At 50.9% G+C, this 16,955-nt stretch overlaps 1 protein-coding gene across 2 annotated transcripts in view; it reads right to left on the bottom strand.

The window, feature by feature from the left end:
- SMG6 (SMG6 nonsense mediated mRNA decay factor) overlaps nt 1-16,955 on the bottom strand; it is a 115,066-nt gene that overhangs the window by 35,370 nt on the left and 62,741 nt on the right. For both annotated transcript variants that reach the window (XM_074922841.1, XM_074922842.1), the window contains exon 13: nt 14,343-14,544. In XM_074922841.1, the coding sequence (XP_074778942.1) occupies nt 14,343-14,544 (202 nt within the window). The remainder of the gene's footprint in view (nt 1-14,342; nt 14,545-16,955) is intronic.

Below are 16,955 nucleotides of genomic sequence, written 5' to 3'. Positions count from 1 at the left end.
TGAAGCAGTCTAGGAGGGCATGCAGCCTGATTTAAAGGAGAGAAAGAGAAGATTTAGAAGATGGTGCCATTTACCCCTCCTGGAACTGGCCAGTGATTGTTTCCCATGAATCACAAAGGAGGATGTCCCTTCAGGATTTCAACCTGTGCTAAAAGAGTCCACCTCCTTCCGAGGGATGGCAGCTGCCAGCAGTTCTGTCCATGCAGCAGCCCCCAGCTCGGGGCTGCCATTGGCTGGGGTCTGAGGTCACTTCCAGAAGGATGGAGGAGACCTGCAGAGCCCAGGCTCAGTCATGGCATGGAGTGACAATGAGGAGATATGCTGCTTCCTGGAAGAACTGGAGCTGATGTGCAAATAATGAGAGAAAAATGTGGGGCGAGGGAGGGTTAAGGAGAGATTAGTCTGGGGCACACTCTGGGAGATACACAATGTTAAGTATGAGGGCAAAGGAAATGAAAACTGGAAACTCAAACATAGTCAAGAATCCAATCCCAGCCTGGGCAGGAAGTTTACACTCTGCTTCTAAATATACATGTTTTTAAATCAACAAGCTTTCTTGTTCCTCAGCTCTACTGTACAACTACACAGGAGCACTAACCGGATAAAGGCACTGCCAAGCCCTGCCTGGGGAGGCTTGCTGTCCACAAGTGACAAGGGATGGGTCATCCCTGCCATGCCCTAGCAGGGAAGCGAAGGCAGGATCTAGAAGAAGCTCTGGGAGAGCAGGATTCCTGGCTCCAAGCATCCTGCCCAGGGTGTCGGCACCCAGTCCCTTGCAGACAGACTCTCCTGTGGTCTCCCAGTGCCATGCCTGTGGACCACGAGAAGAGGAAGCGATAACCTGTGACCATGAGTCAGATGTGGTGCCTCTTTCCTTCCTGTTCTCTAGCCACTGCATTCACGCTCAGCAGTCGGATAGTCACATATTTTTTTAATTTGATATAATTATCTCCTAGAAATTACTGTACACAGCCTCTTGGGATCTAAAGCAATTAAGTGAAGATAAATTTCTTTCATGGAGCAAGCTGTCAAAGGATGAAGCAATTTCATTCCCCATTTGAAGTGGAAGCTTTGGGTCATGCATGGTTTATTTGAAACAATGCCATCACCTAAAGCTGCTGATCTTATCTGTCTCTCTCTGTCTCTCCATTTCAAACTGCTGAAGATGTGCAGCGTGGCACTGCCTGAAGTGATGACATCTGGCACCAGGCCAGCTACAGAAACAAGCTGCTCCTCCCCGAGTCTGAGTGCAAGAGGCCAAGCATTCCTATTAAAAAGGGGGAAACCGAGGTGAAATCTGGGAAGAGCTGAAAAGTGGGAATCCTGCCCAAGGGAACAGGAGACCTGCAAGCTACAGGAGGAGCAAGGTGCCTGCAGGAAGGGGCGACACTGCCCAAGACAGGATGGGAGCATGTGGCGCATCTCTGAGGGGTAACAGTCTACCAGGCTTCCTCTTCATCACCAGAATGCCCTGAAGCCATCTAACCCAGGCTTCGGGGATTTCATCACGACAAGGAACAGCCCACATGCTTCAGTCTCTATGAGGAGGGCCACGGCAGGACAGAAATTATATCCCATTTGCACATACATGCTAAGGATGTCAGAAGTTCCAGCAAACCCTCTCCCGTCCTCACATTTCACCATGCCAAAATGTTTCACTTTAGACAAAAAAACCTACATAAAACATACTCATTTAGATAAACCGTTCTCCAAAGTGGTGGTTTTTATCCTGAAAAGGGGAGTATGGCCAGAAATGCTGTGGAGCAAAGAGTGGCCACAATAAGGGCTCTGCCACCTCCACAGGTTAAGCACTGAAGACACTCAGATCCTCCCAGAGGAGGAAGTCAGATCCCACACCCCACGGGATACAGGCACCAGCCAAGCCAAGCTTTGTATCCTCAAGCAACCTAAAGGTGCCACCCAGCCAGCTGAACAACTTTCACCTAACTATTGGGAACAAAAAGGCAGAGGACATCACAAAGAATGAATATGAATGGATCCTGAAGTCCTCTTGTGTATTGCTGACAGCAAACCAGTCCCACTTGTGAAACAAAAAGCCAACACCCTGGGCATGCTGTGGGCAGGGAATGTGGAGAGCAGCGGCTGCTCACACTGCACTTCTGTCTCATCATCCCGATCATTCATGCAACCTTCAGAAATGCTGCTCTGGGTGTTCAGTCTCAAACCACCCAAGAGCTACACAAGACTTTTTCTGACATTGAATTAGGTAGATAACGGCCTAGAAACCAGGTTCCAGCTTTCCTGCAGTGATGGCCAGCTACTGTGCAGGAGACAGTTCCCTGTCGTGGAGGTCAGCAGCACACTGTGACTTGCTGGTACCTGTGAAACTGTGAGCCCCTTGCTGCCCCCAGCCAGCATTTCCACCCCTTTACCCACTTTCCTGTTCAGCAACAGCTCCGTCTACACACTTGCAATGACGGAATCATCCAACACACCCATACAGATATTCGCTCTCACTCCCACTTAGCCAAATCCATCCACACAACTCCCTTCCAGCTCTCCAGCCTAGAAGGATTTACCTTTACAGCCCCAGCACTTTCCATGTGACTGAGCCCCTTGTACGTTTAGCAGGTACTACATACTTCCAAAGCATGAGGTGTCCTCCATGCTGATACCCAGAGGATCTTCCCTTTCCATGGCAGGGCAGCCACTAGCGAGCGACTCTCCAGTCACAGGGAAGTCAGTGAGGATGCTTGTGTCTAAAAGGAGGTTGCAGCTACGGGTTTGAAAACAGGCAACTGCTGAGCAAATTCAGCTCCCAAGGCCTGGACTGATAACAGCATTTCATCCATCGTGTTTCTGCAAAGCTCAGATCAGTGTTGATCAAATCTTTGTTCATTAGGACAGATGCTGAACTAAAAAAAGTTGCGGGTACTCGAGGGAGCTAATGATAGAAGCTGGCAAGAAACATTTGGATGACTTCAGAGTGCAAACATGATCTTCAAAAGTGACTTCAGCACCAGAAGTGTGGTATGTCACTGGTAGGTAGTAGGTCACTGTATCAAATCCAAAAATTCACATCAGCAGGCATGTCCCTGATGCACTCTGGAAGTGCTGCTCCATGGCCACTTCTCCATGGGAAACATCAGGCATGGACCAGATATGAGGTGAAGTGACACAGCAAACTCTATCTTCTTCTGTCTATAGACATCAATCTCTTCAATAGTAATAGATGCTATAATAAACATTACATCATTTATGCTTAAGATAAATATGGAACCAAAACGTAAATCTGTTCTGTTGTTCACAAACTGAATACACCAGGCAGGCAATAACTTCTCAGACCTCAGGAAACACATTTGTCTTCATACTAAGAATTTGTGTTTATATATGCATCTACCTATCCCAAGTACAGTGAAGTTTTGGGAAAGTTCAAAAAAATAAGTCAACAAAATGACTATAAATAGTTTAAAAAAATACATCAATAAAATGACTATAAATAAATACTATTACTGTCTCTATTCATAAACTTATAGACAAATATTTGTTACATACGGGGGAGAAAATGCTTTATGTAAAATGCTGGTATGCAAAATGTTATGGCAAATTTTGTAAATTTTAATAAATTACAGCTTTTACCTTATGTTTAAGGAAATATATGCAAATACATTATGGGGAAAAAACGGATTAAATTATCTGGATTAAACATCCAGCATTTTTAGTGTCCCACCACAGACAGAGTCAGACCAGCAGCAGTAATGTTGCTCATACAAGGCCTGTTTGGGAAGAATTTTAACACTTCCAGTGAACCTTCACTTAGTACACCCGCGTTTTCCTAAGGGACGTGGGTAGCCTGGGGCTGAGGCACTGGCCTGAAATCCTGGGTATCAGGGGTTTGTTCTCATCCTGAAGCTAAGGTTTCCTGTGGGACCTGGGTCAGTCCCTCAGCCTTGTGTACCTCTGTTGCCAATCTCTAACAAGGAAATTGCTTTTCCTTCTGTCATAATGTGTTGTGGAGATACGTTCATTAATGCCTGGGAAGTGCTTTGACTTCAATGATGGTGAGAAAAGAAAACAATAAATAAGACCACGGTGGTGTCTTCTCTGATTTGGGATGTGACAGCGTGAGGACAGCAAGGTTTACAGCTCCAGTCTGCCGTGGGAGCTGGGGTCTCCATCCTCGCCCAGACTCAGTCCAGCACTGGCAGACAGATTTGGCATCCACAAAAACAACGCGAGGTCCAGCTGGGAGCAGAAACGTGGGGAGCAGACTTCAAGCTCAATGACAGAGGTCACCTTCCGTCTCCCGTAGAGACAGAGTAGATCCCCATCTGTTATTTGGGCTGACCACTCCCTGCATTCCACCCGTCCACTTTTCTGGCAAGCTTCCCAGGACGTGGATCCTTCTTATTCAGGATAACAATGAGGAGTTATTAATTGGGTCTTTTTTCAGGTTTCCTGAGGTCCTTCCAATAGCTGCACTGGTGGATACCACAACCGTCGTCATCTTCAGCAGGGATGTTTTAAGCATTTCACTTGGTCAAAGACAAAATAGTGCTGTGAAACAGGGTCACCCCCAAAGCTAAGCCACAGGCAGAGACGAAGAGTCAGGTCAAGGACTGAGTTTAGCACTGGACTGCACAGTCTGAGCAATGGTGGTATATCCAGCTGGCAAAGCATGAGGCAACGAGGCAACCCCAAGTCCCAGGGACCCCCCACATTATCCAAAGCACCACATTAATGTTTGAGCACCACGAAGATTGTCCGAGGTGAGGCCACGCTTCATGCCCAGGGACCGGCTTGGCCAGCCAGAGCAGCCTTTCCATTTCCTCAGAGTTTCTCTGGGTAGCAATAAGAGATGGCTCATTGGGAGTGAATCCAGCATTAATAGTGTTTTAATGAGGCCTTTCAATATACTTACAGACTAATCAGCAAATTCCACGAGGTCTGGACTCTAATATGTCATTCTGAGTACACTGAAGTCATGGTGAATACCTCTTTTATAGCCAGAGCTGTGCACTATCCGGGCCTGATGTCCTGCCAAGATGTGGCAGGTTTTGTGCCATTAGGGTGCTGGTGTGGAGGAATCGAGGCCATTAGCTGCTGAAAAACCTGCTGAAAAACCCCAAGGGAAGGGAAAGGTGCATGCAGCATGGACCAAGGAGGTGCTGCACAGGAGATTTCACAGTTTGACTCTCCTTTCCTAGGTCACTCCACTGATGCCGACTTTGGGATCACACACTCAGCAAGTTTCTTAAACAGGACATTTCCCATCTCCCAAGAGGCTGTGCCAAACCTCTGGAGGCAGCTTTTAGGACAAAAGGACTGAACACAAGTAAGTTTTCCATCTCATTACATAAACCTGGCCTGACAGTGACAGAAGCGAGGATGTTCAACAACGAGTGTCATCTGATCTGTAAGAAAAGATCTAACGCCACCTGAAACCAGGCAGGGACAAGGCTGATTTATCCTGTCAGTCTCTGCCTTGAGCTGATGATCACATCACACTTACAGAGGACACTTTAAACGAGCCTTTTGCTGACACCAGAGCCAAACTGTGCAGCGCTGGCTGAGGAGCCCCACATGTGCTGGTACACGTGCACGGCTCACACCCAGGCTGCCTGATTCACCCGGAGCTGAGGCAGTGGCTAAAGAACCCTGGCCAAGATGAGCCTGGAGGAGAGGCAGAGGTGGATCCAAGGCTGGGGGAAGGCAGGGGAGGAAGGGATGGAAACGTCACGAGCTGCCTGAGCAAACACCCCACGGCTTCCCCATGTACCAGGGTATTGCTCGCTCCCTCCACATGCCAGGGAAGAGGCATCTCAGGGGTAGAGAAGGTTGTTTCCACCAACTGCTGGTTCTTCTCTGCCCACTTTACCCCTGAAGAGATGGGGCTGCCTGGAAGGCAGCACCTCGTACTGCCCTGCAAGCTGCATCCAGACCACAAAGCCACCCTCTCACTAACAGGCGCATTAAGAGAACATGTGTAACTGGATTTTAACACGTTGGCAGGTGGTTCCTCACCTCGTAGTGAAACTGCAGTTCTCACACACCAGCTCTCAGCTTCAGAAGGGAGGCAAAGCAGCAGGACACCAGCTCTGCAAAGGGGTGGTGGACTGGAGGTACTGTTAGATCTGCTTCTCCTCGCCATCATGCCTGACTGGCCTGGGCTATGGGATCTGTTAATGCTTGGCTGCAGCAGTAGCTTTGAACTCCTGCTGCCTTCAACACAGTTTCTGCAGCTCGATGCCACGGCCGTGCGTCATTGGGCAGGCAGTTGTCAGCCTGAGCACTCTGCGCGGCTGGGACCAGAGGACATGAAAAGCTAGTATGCCCCAGAGACTGCAGTGTACAGGATACGGAATGGATTAAAATCTGGTCAACAGAGGTCTTAAAATGTCAGCGTAAACAGAAGGGCAGTCCTGGCGGGGCCGTGGGGAAGCTTGCTTGGGCTTATGTTGCTTAACAATAGGTTCAGTGACCTGGACAAAGAAAACCTTTACTGATAAAGCCTGCAGATTAGACACCATCTTCTACCCTCCCAACCTTTGAAGAGAGCAACTCACCAACAGACAAAAAACTCCAAATCGCTCAGTCACCCACTCAGGAGCAAACAACACGCTGTTTAATCCAGCTAAATGCAAAGATGTGCCTCTGGGAGCAAAGGCTGCGGGATGCTGGAAGTGTCTGGTGGGCATGGAGGACAGCAGAAGAGCACAGCAGTCACCTGCTCCTTACAGGCTGGTGTAACAGCTCACAGAGCAACACATCGAGCCTGGAGAGCCACAGCTCAGAAGCTCCACGAGAATGGCCCAGGGCATCCAAACCATGCCGGAGAGACCGTCACGACTCTCACTCCATCTATTCGACTTCTCAAAAGAGGAGGGGGGGGACTTGGGACACATTTATATATTGGGGTCAGAGCAGCAATAGAGGGCTTCCCAACCTACAGCAAAACTCAATTAGTGGAAATTGAAACAAAACAAATTTAGACTGGACATAATGCATGTTTTTAACAGTGATTAAAATTGGCCCCTGCAACAATTTGTTGAAGATCCCGATGGGTTTTCCTTTTGAAATCAAGGCTTGGTGCTTTCTACAAGACCTGCTCTTGTTCCCTTGGAAATTTCCCTGTGGTTTCCCGAGGGAGAGGAGACCTGAGGAGATGGGCACAGCTCCCCCAGCCTGCCAGCATCCGGGGCTCTCCCAGGCTGGATTCCCCACTGCAGGACTGACGCACACCACCGTGGGCTCCTCTTTGAAGAGGAGGAGGTTTTTGACCTGTACATTCTTCCCAGAAGCTCCCCGATGTTCAAAGCACCTTGCTGACAGACAGGCAGGTGTGCCTGTGACAGTGGCCACCTCCCCGAGCCCGGCGCGGGGCGGGGGGAGAGCGGCCCCCCAAACACAGCCCTAGGCAAGGCACGGGGGAGTACTCCAAGCCCAGCTGTGACATTTCCTTTCACCTATACCTGTACAGCTGTTTCCTACAGGGCTGCAGCCTCAAGTGAGATGTGTGAGGCTTCTGTAGGTGCTTGGGAACAAGACGGAACAGAAACGCTTCACACCTGGCCCCAAAATTACAGCACGCTGGAAGGTGGCCAACATAAACTGGCAGAGTACCAGTTGCAATGGACATCAATTAAGAAGCCTGTCATCCTCAGACTGCAGGGTTTTCTTTTTGCGATCTGCATCGCTCCTTAAGCCTTCAGCAGCACCAGCGCTGGAGTTTTCCAGATGGGATCATTTCCCTCAGATTCCACTCGCTAGATTTATTGCAGGTTTTTTTTTTTTTTAAACCCACCCCCCCTTTTAAGAGCCTGAACTATTATTCCACATTGCAGATTTCTCCAGGGCTGTATTCAGTGTCCTTGTGCAGCGCTAGTGCTTGTTTGCCATGAGTTCCCTTTACTTTCAGCGGGAGTAATGCAGTTTTAAGCATATGCTCAAAACTCACTTAGCTTAAAGAGTGATTATAAACTGAGACCAAATGATAAATGAACAGAATCCCTCTCTGGAGGATGCCCTGCACAGCCCTAGGAGATGCAGCAGCAGTGACTAGGGCAGCGCTCACGCCCATTTTTATGAAGGTACATGTAAAACAGCACAACAGACATCAGCGTGCCCTTCCTCTGCCACCCTGACCTGGGGATGTGGACTCGGCTTGACACTTCCCACTGTGCTAGTGGCACCTGGCAGAACCTGAGAGAGGCTCCCACATGTCCACACAGTCCCTGGCACTTGCGGTTCACAGAAATGCCAAGGATGGATGAGAAGTTCAAAGCAGGTGATATTCTGCGCACTGCCTTCGTGGTGGCATAAAATCTAGCCTCTCCTCCATCAACCAATGACATCACCTTTCAACATGGCTCATAATTTAGCCTAATTGCCTTTTACAATCCAAAGGCACCACATGAAAGGGAAGGTCGAGGCTGGGATGGAGTTCAGATACTGGTCAGAAAATGTAAACATTTCTAACTTTGCCGCCTCGGGGCTGCCAGCCCCTGCCAAGTCCCCACTCCGAGCAGGGCTGCCTGTGGCAGGGATCTTTCACTGCTTGTTTGGAAACCGAGGCAGGCAGGAATGGAAGGAGTTTTTCAAGGATGACTCCTCCTTGGACTCTCTTACTTGGGGCTCCGAGCTCTGCTCACAGTTTCCCTTTTCCTCTCTGGACCAAACTCCAAGCTGGAAGCTCTCACTCTCATGGGCTGAGTGCATTTGCCTGCCAGCTGGAGGGAGATGCTCCAAGGCTATGGAATGGGAATATGGAAAGGATGCTGAGAAAACAGTTACATTTGCTCACTGGGGTTTTCTCTCTGCTTACAAAGAGTTTGTGCTCTCAGAGTCCTGGTCTTGCTATCCTTCCTCTGATGCCTTGCAAGAAGTCCTCCCAAAATCACTGTAGTGTGGCCACTCTAATGTGGATTTAATTCCTGGCATCCCAGGAGTCACGAGGTCTCGGAAAGGACAAAACATCTGGTGGTTAGAGGCATGACAGAGCCTGGTCACTCCAACAGCTATTCCTCCTGGGCTTTCAAACCTGGGGCTCCCTTTCCAAGAAGCATCAGACATGACTACACATTGCCAAGAGATATCTGCAAGTCTTAAGAAGACTGAAATACCATAAATAAGTGAAGTGAATAACAAGACAGGACTAATTTTAGCCCAAGCCTAAATAATAACTAGCTCCTAAATAGCTAATTCAAAGGCTGCTAGCTCTGCAAATCTACAGCATGTTGTGGCAATTAGAGAATAAAGCCTGGATTTTAGGCTATCTGCACTGACAGGTGAGCAGTGCAAACAGCAGGAAGCAAGTACTTGTGAAACAAGAATGGCACCAAGTGTGGGAAGCTAACTGGCCACCCTGGAGCTGGAGGAGCCAGCAGTAACCAGTTTGTAGGTCTGGGGCAGTAAAATATTGCTAGCTGTTTTTCAGAGCCTTGCATTTTAGGGCTTTCATTTGCCTGGTGAGGTGAGACAGGGTTGAGACTAGCTGAGCGGTGAGTATCTGAGACAGTCCACTCCACACATGAGCATGCACATGAGGGGGAAAAAAAAAAGTGCCTTTCTGTTTGAGAGGAGGGAACCACAGTGACTAGCCCTATAAGCATATGTATTAATCATGCACCGTCTGGTTTTAATCCACACACTGCTGATCCTGCGTCTCACTGTATTGTTATCAGGGGAAGGAGTATTTCTCCTCAATCTTATTCACCAGCCAAAAGCCTGAAAATGCAAAAAACACATTTGTGAAGTGCCTTCCCAAGGACCCTGGGCCCCGGACCTGGTGAGCTGGGGCTGCTGCCTTTTTATTGGCGTTTAAAAACCTTTTATTAAAGTGTGTCAGGGCTGGGGGAGGAGAGAGAGGCTCAGGTTTCAGGACCCCCCATGCAGAGAGGTTTATTGTGGGAAGGGACATTAACACTTTCTCCTCCACATCTCCCTGGCTGGGGCATGTGGCGGAGCCTGAGCTGCAGGCACAGGCTCGGGTGACGCACAGGTCGAGCCCAGGCAGAGCCTGCAGGGATGCAGGCAATCAGTGATGCTCTGTGCCGGCAGAGAGAAGCATCTCCCTGCTCTGCTCAGCTCTGGGTGACCTGCAGCCCTCTTCCAGCCCTGCCACCAGCTCCGTGGGCCCACTGCAGAGCAGGATGCTCCTCAGATGACAGGATTCAGTGAGCGCTGAGGAAACCAGGCCATGCCCCAGGTTCCCAGGGCTGCACAAGAGAGACCCACGCACAGCTCAGATGCACCATCACCAGGACTTGCAGTAACCTCAGTGTGACCAAGTGTTTTCCATTACAAGTCCCCCACAGCACCACGCACCACCTGATGAATCCACAGTCGTTACCTTCCTTCTTCCTGAACCTTAACTCTGCCACGCTGCTGTTCCCGGCTCTTGCCTTGGGTACAACGCTGGGTGAGCGAGGTCCTGGCAGTGTCTCCTCCGGCTGCAAACGCTGCAGACACAGTCTGACAGCTCAGGCACCAGGCTGCATAGTTTGCTGTTGACTGGTACATTCGATGGTGTTCCATCACACAAGCTGCAATGGATATCTGCCCAACATACGCCCAGGAAAACATCACCAAGTTATGCTCACCCTGGAGCCAGCTTTTGTTGGTTACTGCTTCAATGACAGTGCAAGAGACGATGGGAAGCTCTAAGTGTCACACTGGCTCCAGCAGGAATCTGAACGCACAGCTTCATGGCAACGAACAGAGTCAGAACATTTTCACTCAAAATAAGAGCCAGGCCAAATGCTCAAAAACTTGCTGAGAAACTCTGGCTGAATACTGCACTCCATCTGCTAAATGGGACATGGAGAACAAAAAGAAGTGGGAAGCACAGTGTTTGTCCTATATAGCTTACAAAACAACCATCCTCTTGGTGGAGCCAATAACCTAACACCATTTTAAGCCCAATACTCTCCAGTCTTGCCTTTCCACAAATTCCTTTCCTCTGAAATTTTACAAACTCATTAAAAACCTATGGTGCAAAAGCATGGGGTAAGGATTTAGAGCATCATCAAGCAAGGTGAGATATTATCCTTGCAGTAAAAAGCCAAGCGCCTCTTCCTAGCCATGCAAGTGACAGGAAAGGCAACACACAAGATTCCCAGAGCCACTTTGGCAGACCAGAACCCTCCTCCCAGCCCACAAGACATTCACAGGGTGCCCTATAAAAAGCAGTACATTTTCTTTGCCTCTCCAGCAAAAAACTGTCAGGAACTTGGGCTGAAAACTGGGCCAAGACTGAGAACACAAGAGAAAGGAATTGGGTGCAGAAAAATAACTCCTGCTAAAAAGCAATGAAAAATGAGTATAGGGAAAACAGTTCTTGCTGCATAGAAAAACCATTCTCACCTGCTCACAGATCAGTCAATCAGCAACCAACAAGGAGCACGCAAATGGGAAAGTTCCTGCAACGTGGCTGGATGTGGTGCATGCCAGACAGAGCTGCTCTGCTGTGGTGCCCGCTGCCATGGCCTGGTTGAGGCTCAGGGATACAGATCCCCTCGTGCCACCACGCTCAGCACGGACACGCCGCCCTTCCAGTGCCAAGAGCCCAGAGATGCATCTGCTGAGGAGTTCGACTCATCTGGGCTCTGCACGCTAAAAGGAGGGCAGGGAGCAGATGGTGGAGTGGGGACCACACACAAGGATCCCCTGGTTAAGTTGGACTAAGGGCTTCTTTGCAGGGAAGTATCTTTTTGTATCTTGTTCACAGTCATTCATAAAAGGCATATAGGTTCATGTCTCTTGGTTATACCTTCCTGGCTTGTCTGCACTGCCTTCTACAACCCCCCCACTTCCGGAGAGTCAAATAATTCACTTCACTAATACTGCTGAAGGAGAAGATTTGTGGAATAAATTGACTGTAATGACTCAGCTGCCACTCCAGTCCCTTTTCTACAGCACTACTGAATCACAGAAAATGGGGTAGGAGCATCCAAAGAGGTCACTTTGCCTCCGTTTCCAAGGTGTTCACCTCCACCCAAGCCGTACCCGAGAGAGCCACCCAGCCGGCTTTTAAAAATCTCCAAGGCTGAAGAGATTCTGCAGAACTGCTAAGGAGTCTGCTTTCAAGTGCTTAACTACCCAAAGGTATGAAGCCTTTCCTAAAGCCTAGTCTTAACCTATTTTGCTGCAATTTATGCCCATTCCTTCCTGCACTTTTCAGCATGGAACTCAGGGACAGCATGTTCTACTCCTCTCTGCAGCAGCTTACTGCATTTTCCCTGAATTTCCTCTAGATTAAAAAGCTCCAGCTCTTCCAGTCCCTTCTTGGAAGTCAGGCTTTTGAGATCTCTGCTTTGTCTCACTGGCCTCCCCTTAACCCTCTTGGGTGCCCTCTGCAAAGCGAATATGCACACCTGCTGTTTCACCAGTCTGACCATTCATGAAAACACTGGTCAGTGCTGGATCGAGGAGAGACCTTGCAGAACCTGTTGCTTCTGCTCAGCGTGTCCCGGGTAGTGCTGGTACCAGCGGGCTCCTCTGTTTACCTCTGTGCGATGTGTTTGGTGCGTCAGGAAGAGACCAGAAGACGGCACAACACAACTGGCACACAACAGGGGCTCAGACCTGCACAAACACGAGCGAACACCCCAGCCTGCTGGGTGGGATTATGGTTCCAAAGTCAGCTACTTTCAAACCAAACAAGGCCCACAGAGGTGGCAAAAAAAATAAATAAAGAAAGGGGAGACAGACACAGCCAAGCCTGGCTCCTTCCCTCTGGGATCTGTGTGGCCTTTTCAGCAGAGCTGAGCTGGTACCACCACGCCGGATAATCCTGGATGCTTGGGTGGCTGCTGCTGAGCAGCAAAGGGCACCAGCTCCCAGCAGTGGAGTTGTACAGTTTCTTTATAAAGCACCAAATGGAGCCAGGACAGGGATAAAACGGCTTGGAAGCTCAGGTGTAGCTATAGGACGAAGATACATCTCTTACTTTTACACACATGACTGCAAGTGCCTGGCAGGGCAGGTAGATGGCACTCCGAATAAACCAGTGTGTGGTTAGAAGAGGCAAAGTTCAGGGAATACCGACCCCCTCCCTCACATTATGGGGCACCAGACGGAGCTGCTCAGCCACCTCACCTGCCTGCTGGGGGCTCTGGTTTGTGGCTGCGGGGGAGAGTCGCTGCGTAGAGAGTGGGGCACCAGGACTGTCACCAGCAGAACCCCAGGGAGGCCACAACACACACTGGGCGAACAGGTGACCTTAGGGCAGCAATGGCAACTGCATGCCTGTTATTTTAACCCCTTCAAACAGAGCCTTGAAAATCCATTCTTCCACAGTGAATTCCTGGACTAAGGTGCTTCCCCAAACTGGGAGAGGTCTCGGTTTCAGCAGCACCCCGTGCTCCTGTGCTGTGGGCAGTGCTGTGAGCATGGGCTGGGCAGAGAGAAGTGAAACACAAATTTGCACCTCTCAGGTCCCTCTGCGGCAAAGGTTCTAAATTTCTCACCGTCATTTCAGGAAAATATCAAGAAGAAGTGGCACACGGGAAGACATGTTGCCACCGTCACATGCAAACTCTCCACAGAAACCAGCCTCTGCATCTCCACTTCTCCTCTCATGGCACCAACCACTCAGGGAGGCGACACCGCAGCTTCCCAGATGAGCAGCGTTTCTGGTGCTGCGATTCTGCCTCCAAGCAGGAAACTGTTGAGAGCCACTCTTATCCTGCTGTGCCTCCAAGGGCGTGCAAAACAAATGCCATTGTGCCTCTTCCATCCCCCATCAGGTTCAGACACGTTATCCAAGTGCAGCCCCCAGGTCCCTTCTGGCCAGGTGGTGGCAGAGAGCAGACCCAAAACCCCACATCAACAAGGGAACTGATTTCATTATTCTAAAAACAAACAGCCAAAGGAAAGTTCAGGCTAGAATGGGCTCCTAGAGCAAAGAAAGGAAAATAGAGAGCGGGCAGTGGGGAATGCTTCATATTCCTAAAAGCCTTTTGTACGTTAACACATGGTGTCTGCTTCTCTCTAGTCACCTATTTATCACTCTCCTCTTTAGAGAAGGAAAAAAGTCCTGGCTGCCTTCCTAAGGCAGAGTTTTGTGGCCGGGGGGAGGGGGAGGGTGCTTTAAGCATGATGCAAACCATTTGGAGTGCACTGAGAGCACTGCCAACACAAGCTGCACTATTTAAACAAGTGAGGAAATGATCGTATATACAACATGCCAGCGAGCACACACACACCAGAGGAAGTCGAGAGGGGTTTTCATGACACAGAGCTGGATGTCAGCGGCTGAAAGGTCGATATTTTCCCTTAACACCCTTCTCAATGACTTAATCGTGTTCCGTTTGCACAGAAAACTTCCCAAGAATAAAAGTCTGGAGGAATCAAGGGGGGATGTTTGGCCTACTGCTGACCTTGTCCGAGGTCCTCTCCACGTAGCAGGGCTCCTGGGGGGCGACCAGCAGGGGAACGAAGCCCGAGAGCAGCCGATCCTCTTCCAGGCTAAGCAGGGCAAGGTTGTCATCTGGGTCCTTGTACAAGGGCACCTCCGACTGATTCACTGTGGTCAGTATGTTACAGAAGTCAGCCAGCGTCGCCCACACATCTACTGAGACCCTGGGAGAACGAGGAGAGACGTGAGCAATTCGGGGCTGGAATGCGTTGGGAGTTGCCTGCAATGCTGCAGTGAATACCAGAGAGGTGAGGCGAGGCGAGGCACGCCACCACCGCTGCTAACCTACCCCACCGGGAGGGCTCCAGGCGCAGCTGCGTTGGCACCGAACCCAGGAGGGCTTGTAGCCCTCGCCCGCCAGCGCTGAGACCGACCACCCCGTCTCCCCGGACAGGGACGGCTCCCAGGATCGTGCCCTTCCCGCTGCTCTGCCCACCACTGCCCGCAGCTTCCCCGTGCAGTGCCAGCAGGAACCCAGCTCATTCCAGATGGGAAAAATGATGCTTGTTACTCAATTTTAAAGCCTGCTGGGAGGAGAGAACACCCACACTGCTGTCGGGGCAGAAGAGGTACCTGGGGGGGCTCTAGCCCAGCCTGGGGTACCCTCTCCTTTGCACAGCTGTTATCTGCTGTGACCACATGCTGCAGCCACGCTCTAAAGCACAGAGATTTTTTTTTAGTTAAACCTCAGCCACAGGGGGGGTTAAGCCGTGTTTTGCTTCTGGACACAGTTTCAACACTCGCAAGTGACCTGCAAAGCTGCCTCTGTGGTGTCTCACCTTCCTGGACCAGCAGTGACGTGCGGGGAGCCGGGTGCGAACACAAGGCCACCAGCAGCCCTGGACTGCTCTCCACACATCCCCATCACGCGTCCCCAGTGCTGAGCACACCCTGGGGAGAGCCCAGCACCTCAGAGAGGGCCACTGCGTGGGAAGCAGGCAACAAGTACAGGGGGCACTTACAGGCGACCAGGCTGCCTTGTGCTGCATTTCTTCCCCCTTTTTCTAAAAGCACCCTGATAGGGGGTTTTTAGTGTGTAAGCTGGGACAAAAGCAGGAAAGAGGGGAAACTGGGGCTAAGCTGCTTCTGGTGGCCATAAGGAGAGCTGCTCCTGCACCCCACACCTCTGTGGCACCAAAAAGCCCAGGGAAGCCAGCATCACCAGGGGTGCAGCAGTGACCGGTGCGGCCCGAGGCAGCCTGGGGCTGGAGGGAGGCCCCCTGCTCTTTGAACTGCTCCAGGTGGACAGAGTCTGCACTCGGTTATTTACGGGAATCAATGTACCAGGAAAGCACACTGAAATGAAACATCTTGTTTTCAAGAGCGTCCTGGGAGCCAGGCAGAATGAGGAGCCATTAATCAAAGCCCGGCACGTAATCAGCACACATGTAACGCAGAGTCGCCCACGTCCCTAAGCCAGCCCCAGCCCGCACACTGCAGAGGAGAATAGGTCCTTCAAAGCCCTCTGGGCACAGACACCAGGAGCTGGGTTCATTCACAAAGCTCCATCGCTTGGCTCAGCCAGGTCTGGCTGTCAGAAATGTTTAAATATGGAAAAAAATAAACAGTTGCAACACGTTTTTCGGAGGGATCTGTCCGAGGCCCTTTGTGATGTAATGGGAAACGCTGCGTTTGTGCTACCAGCTGGAAAATAAACAGAGCTGCGAGGGTTAAAAGGAACTGAACTTTCCACGACCCCTATCTGCAAAAGAAGAAAATAATAAGAGGAATGATCCACTGCCCCACAGCCCTGATAGTTTATCCTCCGGCCCGGGCTGCAGAGACAAGCACCGGATGTGATAGGGCTGCTCTGGGCCACCTCCAAGGCGAGCTCTGCCCATGGGAGATGCACAGGGCTTGGGAGGCTCAGCCCTCCCCCAGTGCCCTGCTGGCAACTGGGCTCGGCTGCCTGAGTCCGGTCACATAGCACTGGTGGGGCCCCGCCAGCGCGGGCTGCGACGAGGGCTCGGCGTGGAGGAAGGAGGTGCAGAGGCTGCAGGCATCAGTGGGGGAAAGGAACGGGGAGAGAGCTGGGGAAGGAGCGCACTGGGGTGTTGGGGACGGGCATCGATGCAGAGGATGTTCCCAGGGGGCTGAAACAACCAGGTGCAGGGGACCAGGGTGGAGGAAAAGGGGAAGAAACACATTGCAAAGACCCTGCGTGTATTCCCCAAGAAACAGAGCTGCAGGCAGAGGATGGAGGTGACCAGTGAGGGTGGGAGGAAGGCAGAGGGCAGCAGTAGGATGCTGGGGCAGGGTGGTAGGGGGGTGAAGGAACAGCACAGATGGAGTGCAGGGAGCCATCTCCCTCCCTGGCGCTTGGCACCCAATGTCAGGAAAATGCCATGCTAACAGTCATGGGGCTGACGCTGCTAACACCCTCACAGCCACCCAGCCCAGCAGTCCCCTCTCCTCTCCCCCAGCCCCTCTGGCAGCGCTGCCAGGCAGGGCAGCACCTCACCACCCTCCGAGCACAGGAGCAGTCCCTGTCACTCTGTCCCCTTCATCTCCAGCTCCCTACAGCTTCACAGTCCCCTGCCACATCTGTTAGTTGCACTGGATGTGTTAGGTTTCC

The sequence above is a fragment of the Athene noctua genome, chromosome 19 (genome assembly GCF_965140245.1).
Source record: "Athene noctua chromosome 19, bAthNoc1.hap1.1, whole genome shotgun sequence".
NCBI lineage: Eukaryota > Metazoa > Chordata > Aves > Strigiformes > Strigidae > Athene > Athene noctua.
The sequence above is the reverse complement of the archived record's forward strand: the minus strand, read 5'-3'. Positions and strand labels throughout refer to the sequence as shown.